General features: G+C 49.3%; 6 protein-coding genes across 6 annotated transcripts; 3 read left to right on the top strand and 3 right to left on the bottom strand.

The window, feature by feature from the left end:
• Nucleotides 1–544: 544 nt before the first annotated feature.
• Nucleotides 545–2297, top strand: T069G_03211 (dnaJ domain-containing protein; the record flags this gene model as incomplete). The annotated part of the gene is made up of 5 exons (XM_056170421.1): nucleotides 545–657; nucleotides 714–1704; nucleotides 1765–1788; nucleotides 1858–2112; nucleotides 2172–2297. 5 exons carry the CDS (start codon nucleotides 545–547, stop codon nucleotides 2295–2297), a joined length of 1509 nt encoding a protein of 502 aa, XP_056031313.1.
• A 196-nt stretch (nucleotides 2298–2493) lies between these two features.
• On the bottom strand, nucleotides 2494–3977 carry T069G_03212 (peptidase family c54 domain-containing protein; the record flags this gene model as incomplete). Its single annotated transcript, XM_056170422.1, has 4 exons — nucleotides 2494–2878; nucleotides 2931–3155; nucleotides 3216–3384; nucleotides 3449–3977. The coding sequence occupies 4 exons, from the start codon at nucleotides 3975–3977 to the stop codon at nucleotides 2494–2496; spliced, it is 1308 nt and encodes a 435-aa protein (XP_056031314.1).
• Nucleotides 3978–4642: 665 nt separating this feature from the next.
• T069G_03213 (2-oxoacid dehydrogenases acyltransferase (catalytic domain) domain-containing protein) lies at nucleotides 4643–6103 on the bottom strand (the record flags this gene model as incomplete). Its single annotated transcript, XM_056170423.1, has 4 exons — nucleotides 4643–4939; nucleotides 5000–5392; nucleotides 5459–5803; nucleotides 5870–6103. The coding sequence occupies 4 exons, from the start codon at nucleotides 6101–6103 to the stop codon at nucleotides 4643–4645; spliced, it is 1269 nt and encodes a 422-aa protein (XP_056031315.1).
• Nucleotides 6104–7116: 1013 nt separating this feature from the next.
• On the top strand, nucleotides 7117–8427 carry T069G_03214 (uncharacterized protein; the record flags this gene model as incomplete). The annotated part of the gene is made up of 2 exons (XM_056170424.1): nucleotides 7117–7453; nucleotides 7526–8427. 2 exons carry the CDS (start codon nucleotides 7117–7119, stop codon nucleotides 8425–8427), a joined length of 1239 nt encoding a protein of 412 aa, XP_056031316.1.
• Nucleotides 8428–9015: 588 nt separating this feature from the next.
• Nucleotides 9016–12164, bottom strand: T069G_03215 (PAS domain-containing protein; the record flags this gene model as incomplete). Its single annotated transcript, XM_056170425.1, has 2 exons — nucleotides 9016–9342; nucleotides 9402–12164. 2 exons carry the CDS (start codon nucleotides 12162–12164, stop codon nucleotides 9016–9018), a joined length of 3090 nt encoding a protein of 1029 aa, XP_056031317.1.
• A 2100-nt stretch (nucleotides 12165–14264) lies between these two features.
• On the top strand, nucleotides 14265–15523 carry T069G_03216 (uncharacterized protein; the record flags this gene model as incomplete). Its single annotated transcript, XM_056170426.1, has 2 exons — nucleotides 14265–14743; nucleotides 14800–15523. 2 exons carry the CDS (start codon nucleotides 14265–14267, stop codon nucleotides 15521–15523), a joined length of 1203 nt encoding a protein of 400 aa, XP_056031318.1.
• Between the last annotated feature and the right edge of the window lie 2 nt (nucleotides 15524–15525).

Genomic DNA, 15525 nt, shown 5'->3' on the forward strand with positions numbered 1-15525 from the left:
TGAAACCCCCACTAAGCCAAACAGAACCTCAGTCAGGTCTTTGGAATTTCTGCGAAATGGGTCATATTCATGGCGAGATACAAAAAAAAAAAAAGTACAAGCAGGTACTAAAGTCTCCTGGATCTTCTTACCAAGATACCAGGTAACCTGCCTGATTCTTCAAGTAGCTACTGCTGTCACAACTGTATTGATATCCGATATTATTGAGGACTGTGGGAATTAAGCTATGGTATGCTGGATGGCTGGCCTGCTTAGATTTGCTTAGCTTGGCAGTTAAATCTCCCATGAAAATTGAATTCTTTTCATTGATAAAATATTCTGATTATGTAATTTTTCAACATATGAGTCAATCCCGAAATATTATTACTAGGCAACTGCTTGATACTCTCATCATATGTAGATATATAATAAATAGGTTCCCGCCCACCTTAGATGCTGCAAGAAATTCATATCCTTCCTACTGAGACGGAAATAAATCTTCCATCTTCTCACACTTACCAAGACATTTTCTACACCATTTACTGTCCTGATACTGTGAATCATCATGGGGGCTGAACAGTCCTCAAATTCGGAATCGCGCCGTGCCGACACTGGGACCAGCCAAAGAACATGCTACTATGAACTCTTAGAAGTCGAAAGGACTGCAACTGACATTGAGTAAGCCATTCTGATTGAACATCTCTCAAGTTCACGCATTGATTGAATTTGTGTAGAATCAAGAAGGCATATCGCAAGAAGGCTTTGGAGTTGCATCCAGATCGCAATTTCAACAACGTTGAAGCGGCCACGGAAAAGTTTGCAGAAGTTCAGGCTGCATATGACATTTTGTCTGACCCCCAGGAAAGAGCCTGGTATGACTCACACCGCGAGAGCATTTTGAGTGGCCAACATGATTCCAATGATGCATCTGCGCCTCCAACTTTTCATAATGTTCATCTTACTACTGCAGATGATATTATGCGTCTCATATCACGATTCAACTCCACCATTCCATATACTGACGATGTTAACGGCTTCTACTCGATCACGAGAGAGACATTTGAGCATCTCGCTCAAGAGGAGGAAGCTGCCGCTGACTACGAAGGTCTTGAGTTTCCTGAGTATCCGACGTTTGGCTCATCCGACAGTGATTACGATCCTACTGTGAAATCCTTTTATGCCATCTGGACTGGATTCGCTACGAAGAAATCATTCATGTGGCAAGACAAATATCGCCTCTCAGACGCCCCAGATCGCAGGACTAGGCGTTGGATGGAGAAGGAAAACAAAAAGCTACGAGACGATGCTATTCGAGAGTTTACCGACGCTGTTCGATTTCTAGTCTCCTTTGTCAGGAAGCGGGATCCTCGCTATATTCCAAACACTCAAAGTGAGGCAGATCGTCACAAGTCCCTTCGGACCGCTGCTGCTGCGCAAGCTGCTCGGTCTCGTGCTGCGAATAAGGAAACCTACTCTTCATTTGACGTACCAGACTGGGTTCACTCCAGAGAGGATGAAAATGGGCAGCATCAACCTTCAGAGTCTGAAGAGTCTGAAATTGAAACGGAGATTCTAGAGTGTGTGGCGTGTAACAAACGATTCAAGAGCGAAAAGCAATTTGAATCCCACGAGCGCAGCAAGAAACATCTCAAGGCTGTTCAAGATCTACGTCGACAGATGAAAAGAGAAACAGCAAACTTGGATTTGGACGCAACAACGGTCGATGTACCCGAAGTATCTTTGAGCGAAGACCAGGAACTACGAACTGCAAGAGTGAATGAACAGGACCATGAAGCGAATGAGGACGTAGTGAGTGCTGAGCCTCTGCACGAGGGCCAGCATGACGCAGCCACTGGAAATGGAGCATCACCAGATCAGAATACACCCGAAGCGGACCAGAGCGAAAGTCACGGTGAAGAAGAAGAAGAACTTGATCAGTCATTTCACAAGCTGAATGTCCAGTCGACGAGTGACCAATCGGCTCATGACAATCACGACGAGGGGGTGCATAGCAATTCATCCAAACAGCCACAGAAGGTCTCCGCTGATGATACGAAACCGAAAATCAAAATTGGAAAAGCAAAGCTCAAACGCCAGAAAAAAGCTGCTGCTGCAGCAGCAACCGAAAACGAGGTAGTTATCATATAATATGAATTGGCAAATCCCAAGGCGTGCTAACCAAATTGACACAGCATCGATGCAATATCTGCACAGCTGAGTTTGACTCTAAAACGAAGCTATTTAAACATATCCGTGATTTAGGCCATGCTGCCTCCACTGTCCAGCCTGGCGGTGCCGGAAATGGTAAAAAGGTATAAAGACCCGATTGTCTAAAATGTCTTATTCGCGAGATTAGGAAGGGCTTCTATTTCACGCTGCCGGCCGGTATGCCAGCACACGACGTTAGGGGTAGAGCGTCATGACAGCAGATTCCGGTTGCTGTAGAAAGTCTCAAAGACATGAATCCGTCTTCGATGGAAGCGTCTTGTTAGGAGCGGCTCTCGATGACAGCTCTCATGTTGTCGTCACATCGTCATCATCGTCATCACTGAGTATCTCGACTTCATCCACGGCACCATCCCTGCCTTCGCTACTGTATAGCGTAGGCTCATGGTCTGCCACGTGAATGATGGATTTGCCCTGGACGTTTTCTACACGTTGTCTCCAGTCGGACCAGTCACTCTCAGTACGAATAAGGAAGCCTATCAGCATACTCGGGTCCATCTCTTTCACATCGAGTCGGCGTAGCCTGGAGGTATGGCACGAATCGATATCTTCTTCCGTGTACTTGGTCACGTCGGCGTGGTAGGGGATCGCTTTCCTGGTATGATGGGGGTCGAGATAAAACAGGTAGCTACCTTGGCTGCCCACGAAGTAATGAGACGAGGAAGGGCGGCCACTGAAGAAAGGGATTAGCTGCAGCCGTTTACTGTGTCAATAGTGCAACTTACCCAGCAATACCTACTGACTGCGGCATCTTCAGCGCAGCAATTAGAGGCTCCCAATATATCGGCGTGATTTTGTCAATACCGAGACGTGTTCGTATGAGGATTAAGGTCGGGTGGAAATCTTGCCCCTCAGGCTTCGCGATCTTCATGAAACCATCTTCGTAAACGTCTTGTCCGTCGTTTGGCGAGTATACCTTCAGAGGAAGCCCCGAAGAGCTTGTGAGGGCCCTGTGTCTCACGCGTCAGCCATGTAATCCGTTGAAAGCTTGTCGCGGAATGTTGGCATACTGAATGCACTGCGCAGTAGCAGATGGGCCAAACCACTCGCCCGGGAATTTCCCACAGGCAGTGGCCCCATGGCGTACGAAGTTGTGGATTGAAAATGGCGCCCTTGGATCGTCGGCAAACATGCTGATGAGCTGTCGCTCCTCTTGTTGGCTTTTGCCGCGTCGCCAGTCTTGAAGGGTTTCGGTTAGGCCTCTCAAAGAGGTGCCGGTCTAGGGTGGAAGGGGGAAACATACCTCGTCCTAACTGCAGAGTCCCAATAGTTGTAGCTAGAAGGCTCTGGCCAGAACGGATCATACAGCCCCAGCCACTATCGGAAGAGAACCCAGTAGGATCTGAGAGCGTGCTCTTGATCCTTACGGTGAACGAAAGCGCAGAGGTCGCCCTCGGGTCAACAGACTTGGGTATAGGATCAAACCCCGATCTGTACGTCATCCAGAACTTTGAAGCCATGTCTTCCAAGAACCCCGGAGGCCATCCGTTTTCCAGCGGCAGCTCCTCGCCCCCCGCCGCTGACGGTGTCTCTGGCGCATTTGCAGAGGGTTTTGATACGGGCGGAGGGCTTTGCGTCGAAGACGAGGCGTGAACGGCTTCTGATGCGCCGCCAGTCTCTGGTGCGTCGTGGCCAACAGACCTCGTCGCCTTTTCTACGGTTCTGGAGCTCGCACGCTTGGAGTCGTCTAGCTTGTAAGAGCGGCCCAGACACCAAACAGGTTCGTCGCTGTTCACATCGTTGGATGGCTCAGGGTCCCAGATCATTTGCATGATTTTCCGATGATATCGCCCAAAGTCAACGCTTATATTAGAGTCCATAGCTAATGGTAAGATTTGGATAACGGGAGGTGACGTTTGATAGGTGATGTTGTCACTGCACGCATGTGCCCGCGGTTGACGAGCTATGTCATAGGACCGCCCTTCTGCCTAAACTACGGGACCGAAAGCCTAATGGCCACACTCGGGTATTTTTAGTACACATGACGCTCCACATAGAAGTACATACCAGACTAGATCGCCTATAATAAGAGTATACTCTAGAATAAAACATCTTGAAGACTGCTTAGTATTCTTAATGTAATTTAATTGTTCATATTTTGTAAACTTCATTTGATCATATTAAATATGTAGAATAAAATTATTTTCTAAACTGGGTTTGTATACAAAAAACATACAATATAATGCAGCTCTACTCCGTACCTGTACATCATTGAACTTCATGGCTTTTATTTCTCTTGTATAAAGAATATGTTTTTTCAGAAGAAAAAATAATAAAGTATTAACAGTATTAAGCTTATACTTTATTTAAAAAGCAAGCTATATAATTGTACATTCTATAGCAACAAAATAACACCGAGGACAAGCAACCGTAGATATCAGAGGAAAAGTAAAGTCACCTAACCACGTGTGATGTATAACTGTGCTTGTGAAAGCTCCTATAGTAGCATTTTCCTGGGATCCTCGATGTATTCTTTGATCTTGACCAGGAACTGGACGGCTTCCCTTCCGTCAAGAAGACGGTGGTCATACGTCAGGGCCAAGTACATCATTGGTCGAACCTCCACCTTTCCATTAACCGCCACGGCGCGATCCTTGATGGCGTGGAGACCCAGGACGGCGCTTTGAGGCAGGTTGATAATCGGGGTGCCCATAAGAGATCCAAACACGCCGCCATTGCTGATGGTGAAAGTTCCACCAGCCATATCCTCAATCGTGAGCTTGCCATCGCGAGCCTGGACAATAGTTAGTAATGCGGCCTAGGTGTAATACTATATGAAGATACTACTACGAACCTTCTTGCCCATATCGGCAATGGCCTTCTCGATGCTGATCATGTCCAGTGACTCAACGTTTCGCACAACGGGGGTGACCAGACCCTTCTCCGTAGCAACGGCAACGCTGATGTCGACATAGTCGCGGTAGACAATGGTGTCGCCACCATTGGGGCCCTCGATGGACGCATTGACTGCGGGGATGTCTCGCATCGCCAACACAGCAGCGCGGGAGAAGGCGCTCATGAAGCCCAGCTTCACGCCAGTCTTCTTAAGCATCTCATCCTTGTAGAGTTTTCGGAACTCCATAATGTTGGACATGTCGACCTCGTTGAATGTCGTCAATGATGCTGCGGTGTTCTGAGACTGCTTGAGACGCTCGGCGATACGGAGTCGCATGCGGTTCATTTTGACCTGAGTTACATCGAGTTAGACGGGCCAGGGAATATGGCTAAAAGACAATTCAAGGGGGGAGCTTACTCGACGCTCCTCGCGGTTTCCAGCTGCCGGCTCAGATTTTGACGCCGCAGCGGGTTCGGGCTGGCTCTTCTTCTCGGGCTGCTCCTTGGGTTGAGGCGGAGGAGCTGGCTTCTCGCTTTTGGTGGGCTCAGGCTGTGACTTGGGCTGCTCTGGCTCGGCGGCAGGTTTTGACTCTTTTGACTCTGAAGAGGGGGCGGATTCCTCCTTGGGCTTCTCTGACTCTGCTGGCTTCTCGCCGCCAATCTCAACACGGACCAGGTCCTGGCCGACTGTCACGGTGTCCTCCTCGCTGACGAAAAACTCCTTGATAACACCAGCTTCCGTTGCGTTGACGGCGACATCGATCTGCAGGCGCAAGGAATGAGTATGTTATGCTATGCTGCAAGGTCAAGGGGCCATTGGAAAGCGTACCTTGTCGGTTTCAATGGTGGCAATCTCCTCGTCCTGCTCGACGTAGTCGCCAATGGATTTGGAGAACTGCTTGAGAGTGCCCTCGGATATGGACTCAGCCATGGGCGGCACCTGGATGATCTTGTCTGCATAGTACCGGACAAGGCTGGGAAGCCCCTGGCGGAAGACAGGAGAAGGGCGCAAATGGCGCATGGGCGCCATGCGAGAGACGACGGCTATGCTTCGAGACAGCATGTTGGGCGAGTTGGTGCGCAGAACGAGTGATGTTCAGGGCAAGGAGAGAGATCGAGATCGAGCTGCGGAATAAAAAACCTTGGACGTATCGTATCCTCGGCAGATGTAATTGCGGAAAGAATAGATCGGAAAAACAAGGGCTCTACTTTTGCTTGGTAGCAGCTTCTGCCAGTTAACAAGTACAGGGACGGCTTTATACCAGTGTAATAGGCGACTAGAAAAGTGGGACTAAAGGCTTCTTCAGTTGGTGATGCTATGAAGTACCTAATAAGTGAATATCAGGGGGGAGATTACAGTGATAAAACAGGTTTTGTTTTGTTTTATTTTATTCAATGGTCCAAAACCGCGCTGCCAATGGCTGTGTGTGTGTTTTTGCCTGCATTTGCGGCAATTCCCCCCAATGCGACGCCATAGCCGGGCGGACGGCAGAGCATCTCAGGTGAATCGAACCCCGCCGCACTAGGGGTGTCAAAAGTGTTTACAGGGACGGACATGCCCGTAGACAAGCTGAGCCTGACCCATGCAGCTGATCAGCCAGGCCATGCCAAAACGATGACTCGTGCAATGGAAGCTCGGGTGTGTGGCAGATCAAGTATTGCTCTGAATGAATACCAGTAGGTGTGCAGTAGGCGCATCACGGGAGTGTTGATCAGTACCTGTTGATTGATTTGATTTATTTGAAATACATCTACGCAATAACTAGAAATTACTGCACTCATTATCCCATTTAGTAACAGTCCTTTGTTTGCTTGCTATCTATGTCTTCCAAGTGTTGGTAAATCATGTGTAAGTTCGCAGGCTGAAGCCGCTTATGTAATGCTGCTTGGTTGGAAGTGGTTGCAGTATGGTCTCTATCGTCATTTCCGCTGCTCCCAGGGATTGATGCCTAATAATGCATCCCTCCTTATAATACTCGTACCTTACGTTACATTCCAGCGCAACTCCCATGGATTGCTCTTCTTCAATGACACTCAAATTTTCAAGCTCATACACCCCTCTCGCATTACACGTCCATGATTGATCCTCCAGGTATCCACTATATAGATCGAATTGAGACTGTTGACCAGTCAAGCAATTATGATGCTGCCTCTTCTTCGTCTTATACCCCTGCGAAACCGATAAAGCTCGGCGACTTCAGCAAGCTATTCGTCGAGTTCCTTGACTCTCCTCAGCATAGATATGATCCCGGCCCAGACTTGCTCGAAAGAAGCGACTACGATGATGATTATTCGTCGGCGCAGATAGCCCTGAAGCCCGCCAGCTTGTCATCGACGCCCTCGAGTTATGGCCCTGAGCTGTCGCTCCCTGCAAAGCGACCAAGCACGAACATCGTTCGTCATGACCTTCCATGTAACATAAAGCATATCCCATCAAGCGAACGAAACACCGGCTCCAACTATGGAATAGCATCCTCTCCGCCAGATCTGTCGCCACCCGCATGTCGCCATCCATCCTCTCAGGGTTGCATCTGTGGCCGGGGACGTCGGCGGGTTGGGCAAACCGACCTTCTGACGTCTTCTTCTCCCGAATGTCTAGAATGCTCGCCTCCATCCAATACTATGCATCATTCTCGCTCTTGGATGAACAAACTCCCAAGCAACGTGCGTGAAAAGCTACGCTTAAAGGACGACAGACATAGGGCGCTCATGATGAATCTCGTCCCGTATCGGGTGCGAGACGCTTCCATGGCAGAAAAACACCCAACCATCACTTCACAAGGCGTTCACGTCTTCATCGACATGTCCAATATCGATATTGGGTATCAAAGGACGTTGAAGGGATTCCGGCGTCTTGACGAAAACACTCGTCTATCTCCTGTGCCTCATCTGAACTTGCAGTTTCTAACCAAAATACTCGTTCGGGATCGGCCAGTGGTTGCACTGAATGTCTGCTGCTCTACCCTCCCAGGTCGTTCAGAACCTCGCTATGTGCAGCAGCTGCGCGAGCTGGGATATCATGTTGATCTAAGAGAGCGTAAAGGGGTTATTGAAGGTGGACTGAACTTCACTGGAGCTTCTGACACTCTTCGTTTTGTGGAGGACCTCGTGGACGAAACTCTACAGGTTCGCATTGCCGAGTCCGTGATGGAATATTTTCTTACGCCTGGTACCATTGTACTGGCTACTGGAGATGCTAAGCCTTCTCCGCACTCTGATGGATTCTTCTCTTATGTGGAGCGAGCACTGAAGATGGGCTGGAATGTTGAAGTTGTCTCCTGGCGAGGTAATCTCTCTCAGAGGTGGATTGATAGACACTGGACCTCTCAGTGGCGTGACAAGTTTCGTGTGATTTTACTAGATGAATTCTTAGAGGTTCTAAAGTGAATGAATATACACAGACAAGCATCTCTTTATACACTAGCTTACGCAAAGCGTTCATATACATTATCGTTTATTGTAGCTGAAGATTTTGTGTCTATATGGTCCGTAACGTCGAGGATATTGAAAATAGAGAGATACGAGCATTACTACTTGCTAAGCTCGTAGATCTGAAGCCAACGCACAATCACTATGAATAAAATATGTAGTATACAGGCAGTATGTATGTACAGGTGGTATCGTTTGTGTCCGCCGCCAGATAGAAAAAGGGAAAAGGAAAAGAAAAAAAGACATCCCCGCTCGCAAAGAATTGGTCAACCAGGTGAGAAGGTGTCTCCTGTTCAAAAGAAACTTGGATAATGGTTCACAGTCATCATGGCTAGCCACCATTCCGTAGGATCCTGCTATCCACATGCTGTGACCGGGTGAGGTTAGAAAACCAGAAACCTGTTTGCAGCGTTTCCAGTGATTGTATAATTGCAAGAGCGAGGACCAGCCAGCTCCCATATGAAAAATAAGGATGCTTGATTCGGTGTGAGTCCTCTCTTCTTACATCCGGCAACCAAAATCAGCGAGATGAACTCAGATAGCTGCTCATGTTTGGCTATTTTCGCGCTCTTCCCGTATCGACGCCATTCCCGAGCTAATAGCACCAGTAGCTAGAGATGATTGACTCGGAGGCGGCATAGTGGAAGGAGGGTGTTGTCCCGCCCCTGAGCTCAAGCCAGCGGTCGCCGCAGCTATTTTATTCGCAAGCTGCGCTGGATCTGGGTTGCCTTCGCCGTTGCTCTGTGTTTGGTTTGGTGTTTCACTCCTATGTAGCGGCGAAGAATGTATTGGAGATGTTGACTTCTTACTCTGAGAGTCAGTATTCGCGCTGGGGCCCCCTCGCGTAGAATTGCGTGGGGAGACTCGTCCCGTCTAGTTGCACATGTTAATGAAACTACTATATCAAGTTGAAGAAGGCCACTCTTTCTCACCTGTTTAGCCCAGCGTAAGCCACAGCTATTACACAGGTCTCGCTGTCCACTTGGCCCCCTTCTCCATTCTGGAGTGTTGCGGGTATGGCAATTGGCACAATCACGAACTACATTCCCAACTCCCTTTCTTCTCTTGCGTTTTTTCTTGTTCGACAGTAAGCCGCCCAGTTCCTCTGCTAAAATCCGATTGATCTTCTCCATCTGCCGCAGCTCAAACTGCCAGCTTGAGCATTTCGTTGTTCTAAGTTCATCAAAGATGTTGTCGTCAGACGCCAGAGCTGCGTCTTGTGACCCTGGGGCAAGCGCTCCAACTGCTGGCTGAAGAATCTGGCCACCATGGGGGGTTCCCTGGTTGTGCATATCAGCCCTTAAAGAGCTGGTGCCATATAATGCGTTGCTTGCGGTCAGAGTCGATGGAACGTGGCGGGATGATGCTTTCAATAGCTTCGTTTGAGCTAGGACGAAGGACGGTTTTTGGCCTTCAGAGGCGTCCCCAGGGTATAGAGTCGTTTGGGCCTGGAGTCCTTGTCCGCGCCGGTTGAGCATTTCATGCTTGCAAGTAGATATTTTCCCCTTCCTAGCCTTTTCAATCGTACGCCCAAACTCGGCTCGTGATTCTTTTCGCATCAGCTCCTGAATGCTTGTTCCAACCAGTGACTCGGGCTGTAAGTCTAAAAGGGACCTGATATTTGCCGAAACCGAAAGAAACATTCCAGATGTGGACAATTTGCTCCAGAGCTCGCTATCTCCAATGCCACCGTTCGCTTCGAGAGTGCGCCTACCTAGGGCAAACACAGGCCGCTTTCTGCCGACTAGGATGATGCATTTACGTCCTCTGCCTTGGTCGACGAATAATGATCCGTGGCTTTCGAACCAAGTATATCCACTCTGCTTCCGCCGTATCCTGAAAACAATGTTGACTTGGCTGCCAGTCGTTGCGTCTTTCAGCTCCCGTGTCACTGGAACAATGTCCGAAGGATGGCAAACCGAAGACAAGGGGTTACCAACTAGGTCAGCGGCATCGTACTCGAGAACACGTTTGCAGGAAGGCGATAGATAGAGAAAGAGGCCCTTGAGTGATATGACGTGAACCACATCATCAGTATTCTCGAGAAGCATCTTGTCCCAGGACGACTTATGCCAATCCGATACGAGCCCGTTCGGGTTGAACTGCTGTAGGAGCGTAGAGACGTCATCCACACCGAGCGTCTGTCCGTTGTCAGACTCCAACTGGTTCGGCACCGGCGGAGTCCATATATATTGGCCAATGTCGCTGTGTTTATAGTTGACTGTAACGCCGCCCAGTTCCTGGCCAGAGATGGCATCGGGGCATTCAACAAGATCGATTTGGAATCCAATAAAGTATCTGATCTCATCGGTATCCCATGGTATAGGTATCATGGTCAAGAGGTTGAGGAAAGGCTTTCCTCCCTTTCGATAGTTGATTAAGCTTTGCTGCACCTCACGGCCCTCCTGGATCATCCTTTTGAGATTAAACACTGCTCCGTCATCAACAAATTCTCGTTTTGAGCCAGCTTCGACTTTCCCATCGGGTGCTTGAAGGAAGCGACAGTTTTGTCCGATGATCTCATGGCGGCTGTACCCAGTCAGATTCTGGAAATTATCAGATACATAAATTATAGGGCAATCATTCATCGTGACATCACAAACGACAAAGGCACAGGACATATCGACGGCGCCAAGGTGGATTTTAGGATTTTTCCGAGTCGCGACTAGCCAAAGGGCTTTCAACATGTCGAAACCACTCTTAGAGTAAATAGTCTTTTCTTTGGACTGATCCCTGGGGGTTGAAGCCTGCATCGGAGTTGCAGGGCTAGCGGAGCCTGGCTGAGCCATATTCATCGAGACACTGCTTTGCTGCGCTGGAACGATCGCTACTGGCCCAGGGAGAGAGGAAGACATGGCTGCTCCAAATCCCGTCATGTCAGGTTCGATATCAAGATGAGAAGGACTGGCGTTGAGGGGTGCGAATGGTGGAGGGGGGGCATTTATCATGTTCTCATCATGAACCATCGCCATGCCTTTGTGACCGCTGTTTGAGCGTCTTCCTAGCGATCCGCCGGTAGGGTTACCCGCCAAGACAAAGCCATCGCCACCGGGCGCGAGTTGACTGGTATCCAGCTGGCTAGCAATTGTCGAAGCAGTAAGGTCCGGTGCCGAGGCACTTGTGCCAGGGAATAGATCTATGGCAGAAGGCTCGGCCGTTATCCCGCCCATGTCCATGCTCGCAAACTGAGACGGCATCATAGTGCCCATGATATCCTGGGGGATGCCTGAAAAACTCCCAGCATCTGTCACGTAGCTGCCCATCTGATCTTGCACGCCGAAGGGGTGTGGCATTTCCGGGTTAAACTGGTAGCTGCTGAAGCCAGCTGCCCCAGTATCAAATCCCATCATGTCTCTGGGAGGGCCGATAGTTGACATGCGTCGAGCTGGAGGAACCTGCGAGGTGGACGCAAGGGCGGTGCCGTAGGCCTGGGGCATGCTTCTTCGTCTTTGCATATCGCTGTGTCCCTCGCGCATCACGCCATCCATTTGGCTGCCCGGAATTACTGTCTGGTTGGAAATCATGTGGTTGGGTAGTGTTGGTGGTGGCTGCTGCAGCTGTTGCTGAAGTTGGGGCGGAAGCGAGGCATCCTGCATGGCTAAGACATTGGGTTGGAGGTGGCCTGGTTGCTGGTCCTCGGATGGATGTGAAAGCTGGTTGTCCAGCTCTGGGTTTGTCTGGTAGAAGCCTTCCATGGCGGCAGCATCTGACCAGATGCCAGAGTGTCGCTAATCGTCGGCGTCGGGGGATCGGACAGAGGGTGTTGTTTGTGGATGGGCGAATACTTTGTCCCAGTCTTCAGTCTTCACTTTGCCGTCGATTCGTTGACAGTTGGAGTTGGGGTAGGACCGTCAGTCAGCATGCGTGGTTGCGCGGGGTGAGGCGCAGAAACGAGACTCGGGGTGTTGGAGAAGTCGCCTGGAAGTTGCTTGAGGCGCTGTGTGCGAGGCCTGGAGTGTGGTAGATGATGCTGATATGGCTCTCTGTAGTCGTCGTGAATTTTATGCGAATCTCTGTGCAGTGCGCGACCGCTGCCCGTTAATCGTAGGTAAATAAAGATGCGACAGCCGTTATGTCGGTTCGGTGGAGGATCAAGCGACCCTTGGCGAGTGCGCTGTGAGAGAGTGAAGGAGGCGCAAAAGGCACGTCAGCTGCTGAGAAGCTGGGGTTTTGGCAAATCCTAACCACCGACATTTATGTAACTCGTCGAATGATTCAGCGATGTGACTTGCAGTGGAAAATGCTGGGCCTGGGTGTGGTGCTATTACGGCATATCTCTGCACGTATTAAGCAGCCGGTCTATTCTGCGGAGTATTACATCCGCCCTGCTATCCCACCAATCTGGCTTTGGATCGGCTGTTATGTAAGCGCACTTCAGCTGCAAGTGGGTGGATTGGAGGTGGCACTTTGGCACTTTCAATTTCCATCAAAGTGAATTAAATCGTGTGTATCAAGCAGGTAAATACTAGCTGGTAAATAGCAGGTTCCACTGGGCCTACAAAGAAATTAAGTAAGGTATGTAACATGCCTACCCGGGTAAGGTAAATAGATACCTATGCACAAAATCTATGATGTATTTAAATGAAAGTCATCCAAGTCTATCAACTAAATCCCCGTGTTTCTAGTACTCTCTATGGCAGATTCTACGAGAGATCAAGTGACAACAGTAAGGTACATGTAAACCATAAAAATACAGGCACCATATTAAGTATTTCACTGGTATTATATCGCGTCTTCAGACTGATAAGTGATGAGGTATTACTACTATTGTCGTCAGTCCAGGGTAGTATTGTACCTTGTGATATCGCAGCTTGCTCCACACCACTCATGTCGCGCACCAAACATGGCCTAAGCCATGTGGGGGATCGACTTTGCAAATTAAGGTTGCCAAGCAATAGACACACAATGACCAGGATTGCAAAAGACATACCCACTGTAGGCTTACAATAGAGCACATGTCATTTAGGGAAAAAGAGAATGTCATGAAGGAAACAGAGATGCACTGGAAGATAGGCAGATATACGCTGCTCTAGGGGATATGGTACCTGAGATGATAACTCTAGGCCAAAAGAAGATGTGTATAATGGACGGGAATCTCAGGGTAGATCTGGCAGATGGAAGTGCTTACCGTGTAGGGAAAAGATACCCCACAGCGACCGCTCTACACGGCACTGAGTAGTTTAAGGATTGTGACCTGTATTTTAAATCTGACTTGGTATTTTGCCTATCCCTTGAATGCATCCTTGAGCCGGATCCGTGCTAAGCGGTTCGCGTTGACCAAGGGCAAACAGATCACGGAGTACTCTGTACGCGACCTGGAGATGCTTTCGGCTACCAAAAGGTCATGCCTCGGTATTTCAAAGCGCGTTTGTAAGGTGATGATGACCTGGGATTTATGAATTCAATTATTCTGGCCACCAAAAAGAGGCAATCATCTCATCGTAGAATGGCCGCAAATGGTGATCTCGCCAAGTGAATATCCATGTGCGAGGACACCACCTCTGGCCATCCCTTAAGAATGTCGCAACCCTTCGATAAGGATCAACCCACACCAACACGCAAACGGAGCCACGGTACGAAGGGAGCACCAACCTCCACAATAAGACTCTCCCCAGCTCTACCCTGAAGAGAAACATTACCATGCCATGTCAGCCTCCTCTTGCCATTCCATCCTCTGTCTGGAACAACACCTCAAACAGTCTTGAAGGTGGTGCGACATTCTCTAGCATTCCGGCTTGCTTCCACATGAGCCAACACCACATTGAAGCACTCACAAGAAAGAAATACTGTGCAGAATGAATGCTTCAGCATGCTTATCCGGCATCCGCCCTCGCCTTCGTCTACTGGCTCTGGCACCAGTAGTTGTCATCGCTTATATTGTTACCCTCATTGCTATCGACGAGTTCTTCTTCGCCTCCAATAGGATCGTCATCAAAAGCGTCCCCGTTGAGAAAATGGGCAGATATACCCAATCGATAGTTGGCACCGAAAATGAAGACCCTGAACCGACACAATCCATTCAATTGGACCTTGAACGGGTGATTAATAAGACGCTGGGGTTTGAAAAAGTCATTGCTATTGGATTACCTGAGCGGTCAGATAAACGAGATGCGTTGGAACTCATGGCATCACTGAGTGGCTTTGACATCGAATGGGTTGACGGCGTTAAGCCATCTAGCATCCCGAGCAAAGCCGTACCGTATGGAATCGATCCCTCTGCAGTACAAGACAACTTTCTTGGAAGCTGGAGGGGCCATATGAATGCAATTCGACAGTAAGCCCCTCAAAATACACCACCTTGATTTTTGCCTTGTCTAATACGTAGTGTAGAGTTGTCGAGCAGGAGACTGGATCAGCCCTTATCATGGAGGACGATATGGATTGGGACATCCATCTCAAGTCTCAGCTCCGCAACGTTGCGCGCGGGGCTCGTCAGATTCTCCACGAGCCCTCAGAGCTGCCTCATTCCCCATATGGAGATGACTGGGATGTCCTATGGCTAGGCCACTGTGGTGAACCTTTCCCAGAGACCCTGGAGGAGAACGCTGGGTTGCCGTCGGAGAGTATAGAACAAATGTCAGCCAAGTACTTCATCCAAGACGACGAGACCGTCCCGCCATACAACCAAGTGTCACAGCTTGTGGACTGGTCTCAATACCAGCCGCAGACGAGGATCGTCCACATGTCTGCGGCGCCTATTTGCACCTTTGCGTACGCCGTCTCTCAAAGAGGAGCGAGGAAAATCCTCTACGGCCTGAGTGTGGATGGTCTGCACATGGCGTTCGACAATTCACTAGCACAGCTTTGCAGAGATGCCATGTACGGGCTGGGCAGGAATCAAAGCAGCGCACTCAACATGAAGTGCATCAGCGTCAATCCCACCATCATGTTCCACCACAAAGCAAAGGGATTGGTGGCCTCCGGCAGCGACATACAGAATGTTGGGGGGGATGGCAGTGTCCGTGAAAAGGGCGAGACAGAGTCCATCCGGTGGAGCATGAGATTGAATCTGCAGAATATCCTGGCTGGCAAAAGGTTGGAGGCGCAGTTTTAATA

This window comes from Trichoderma breve, chromosome 2, assembly GCF_028502605.1.
Source record: "Trichoderma breve strain T069 chromosome 2, whole genome shotgun sequence".
In the NCBI taxonomy this organism is placed as follows: domain Eukaryota; kingdom Fungi; phylum Ascomycota; class Sordariomycetes; order Hypocreales; family Hypocreaceae; genus Trichoderma; species Trichoderma breve.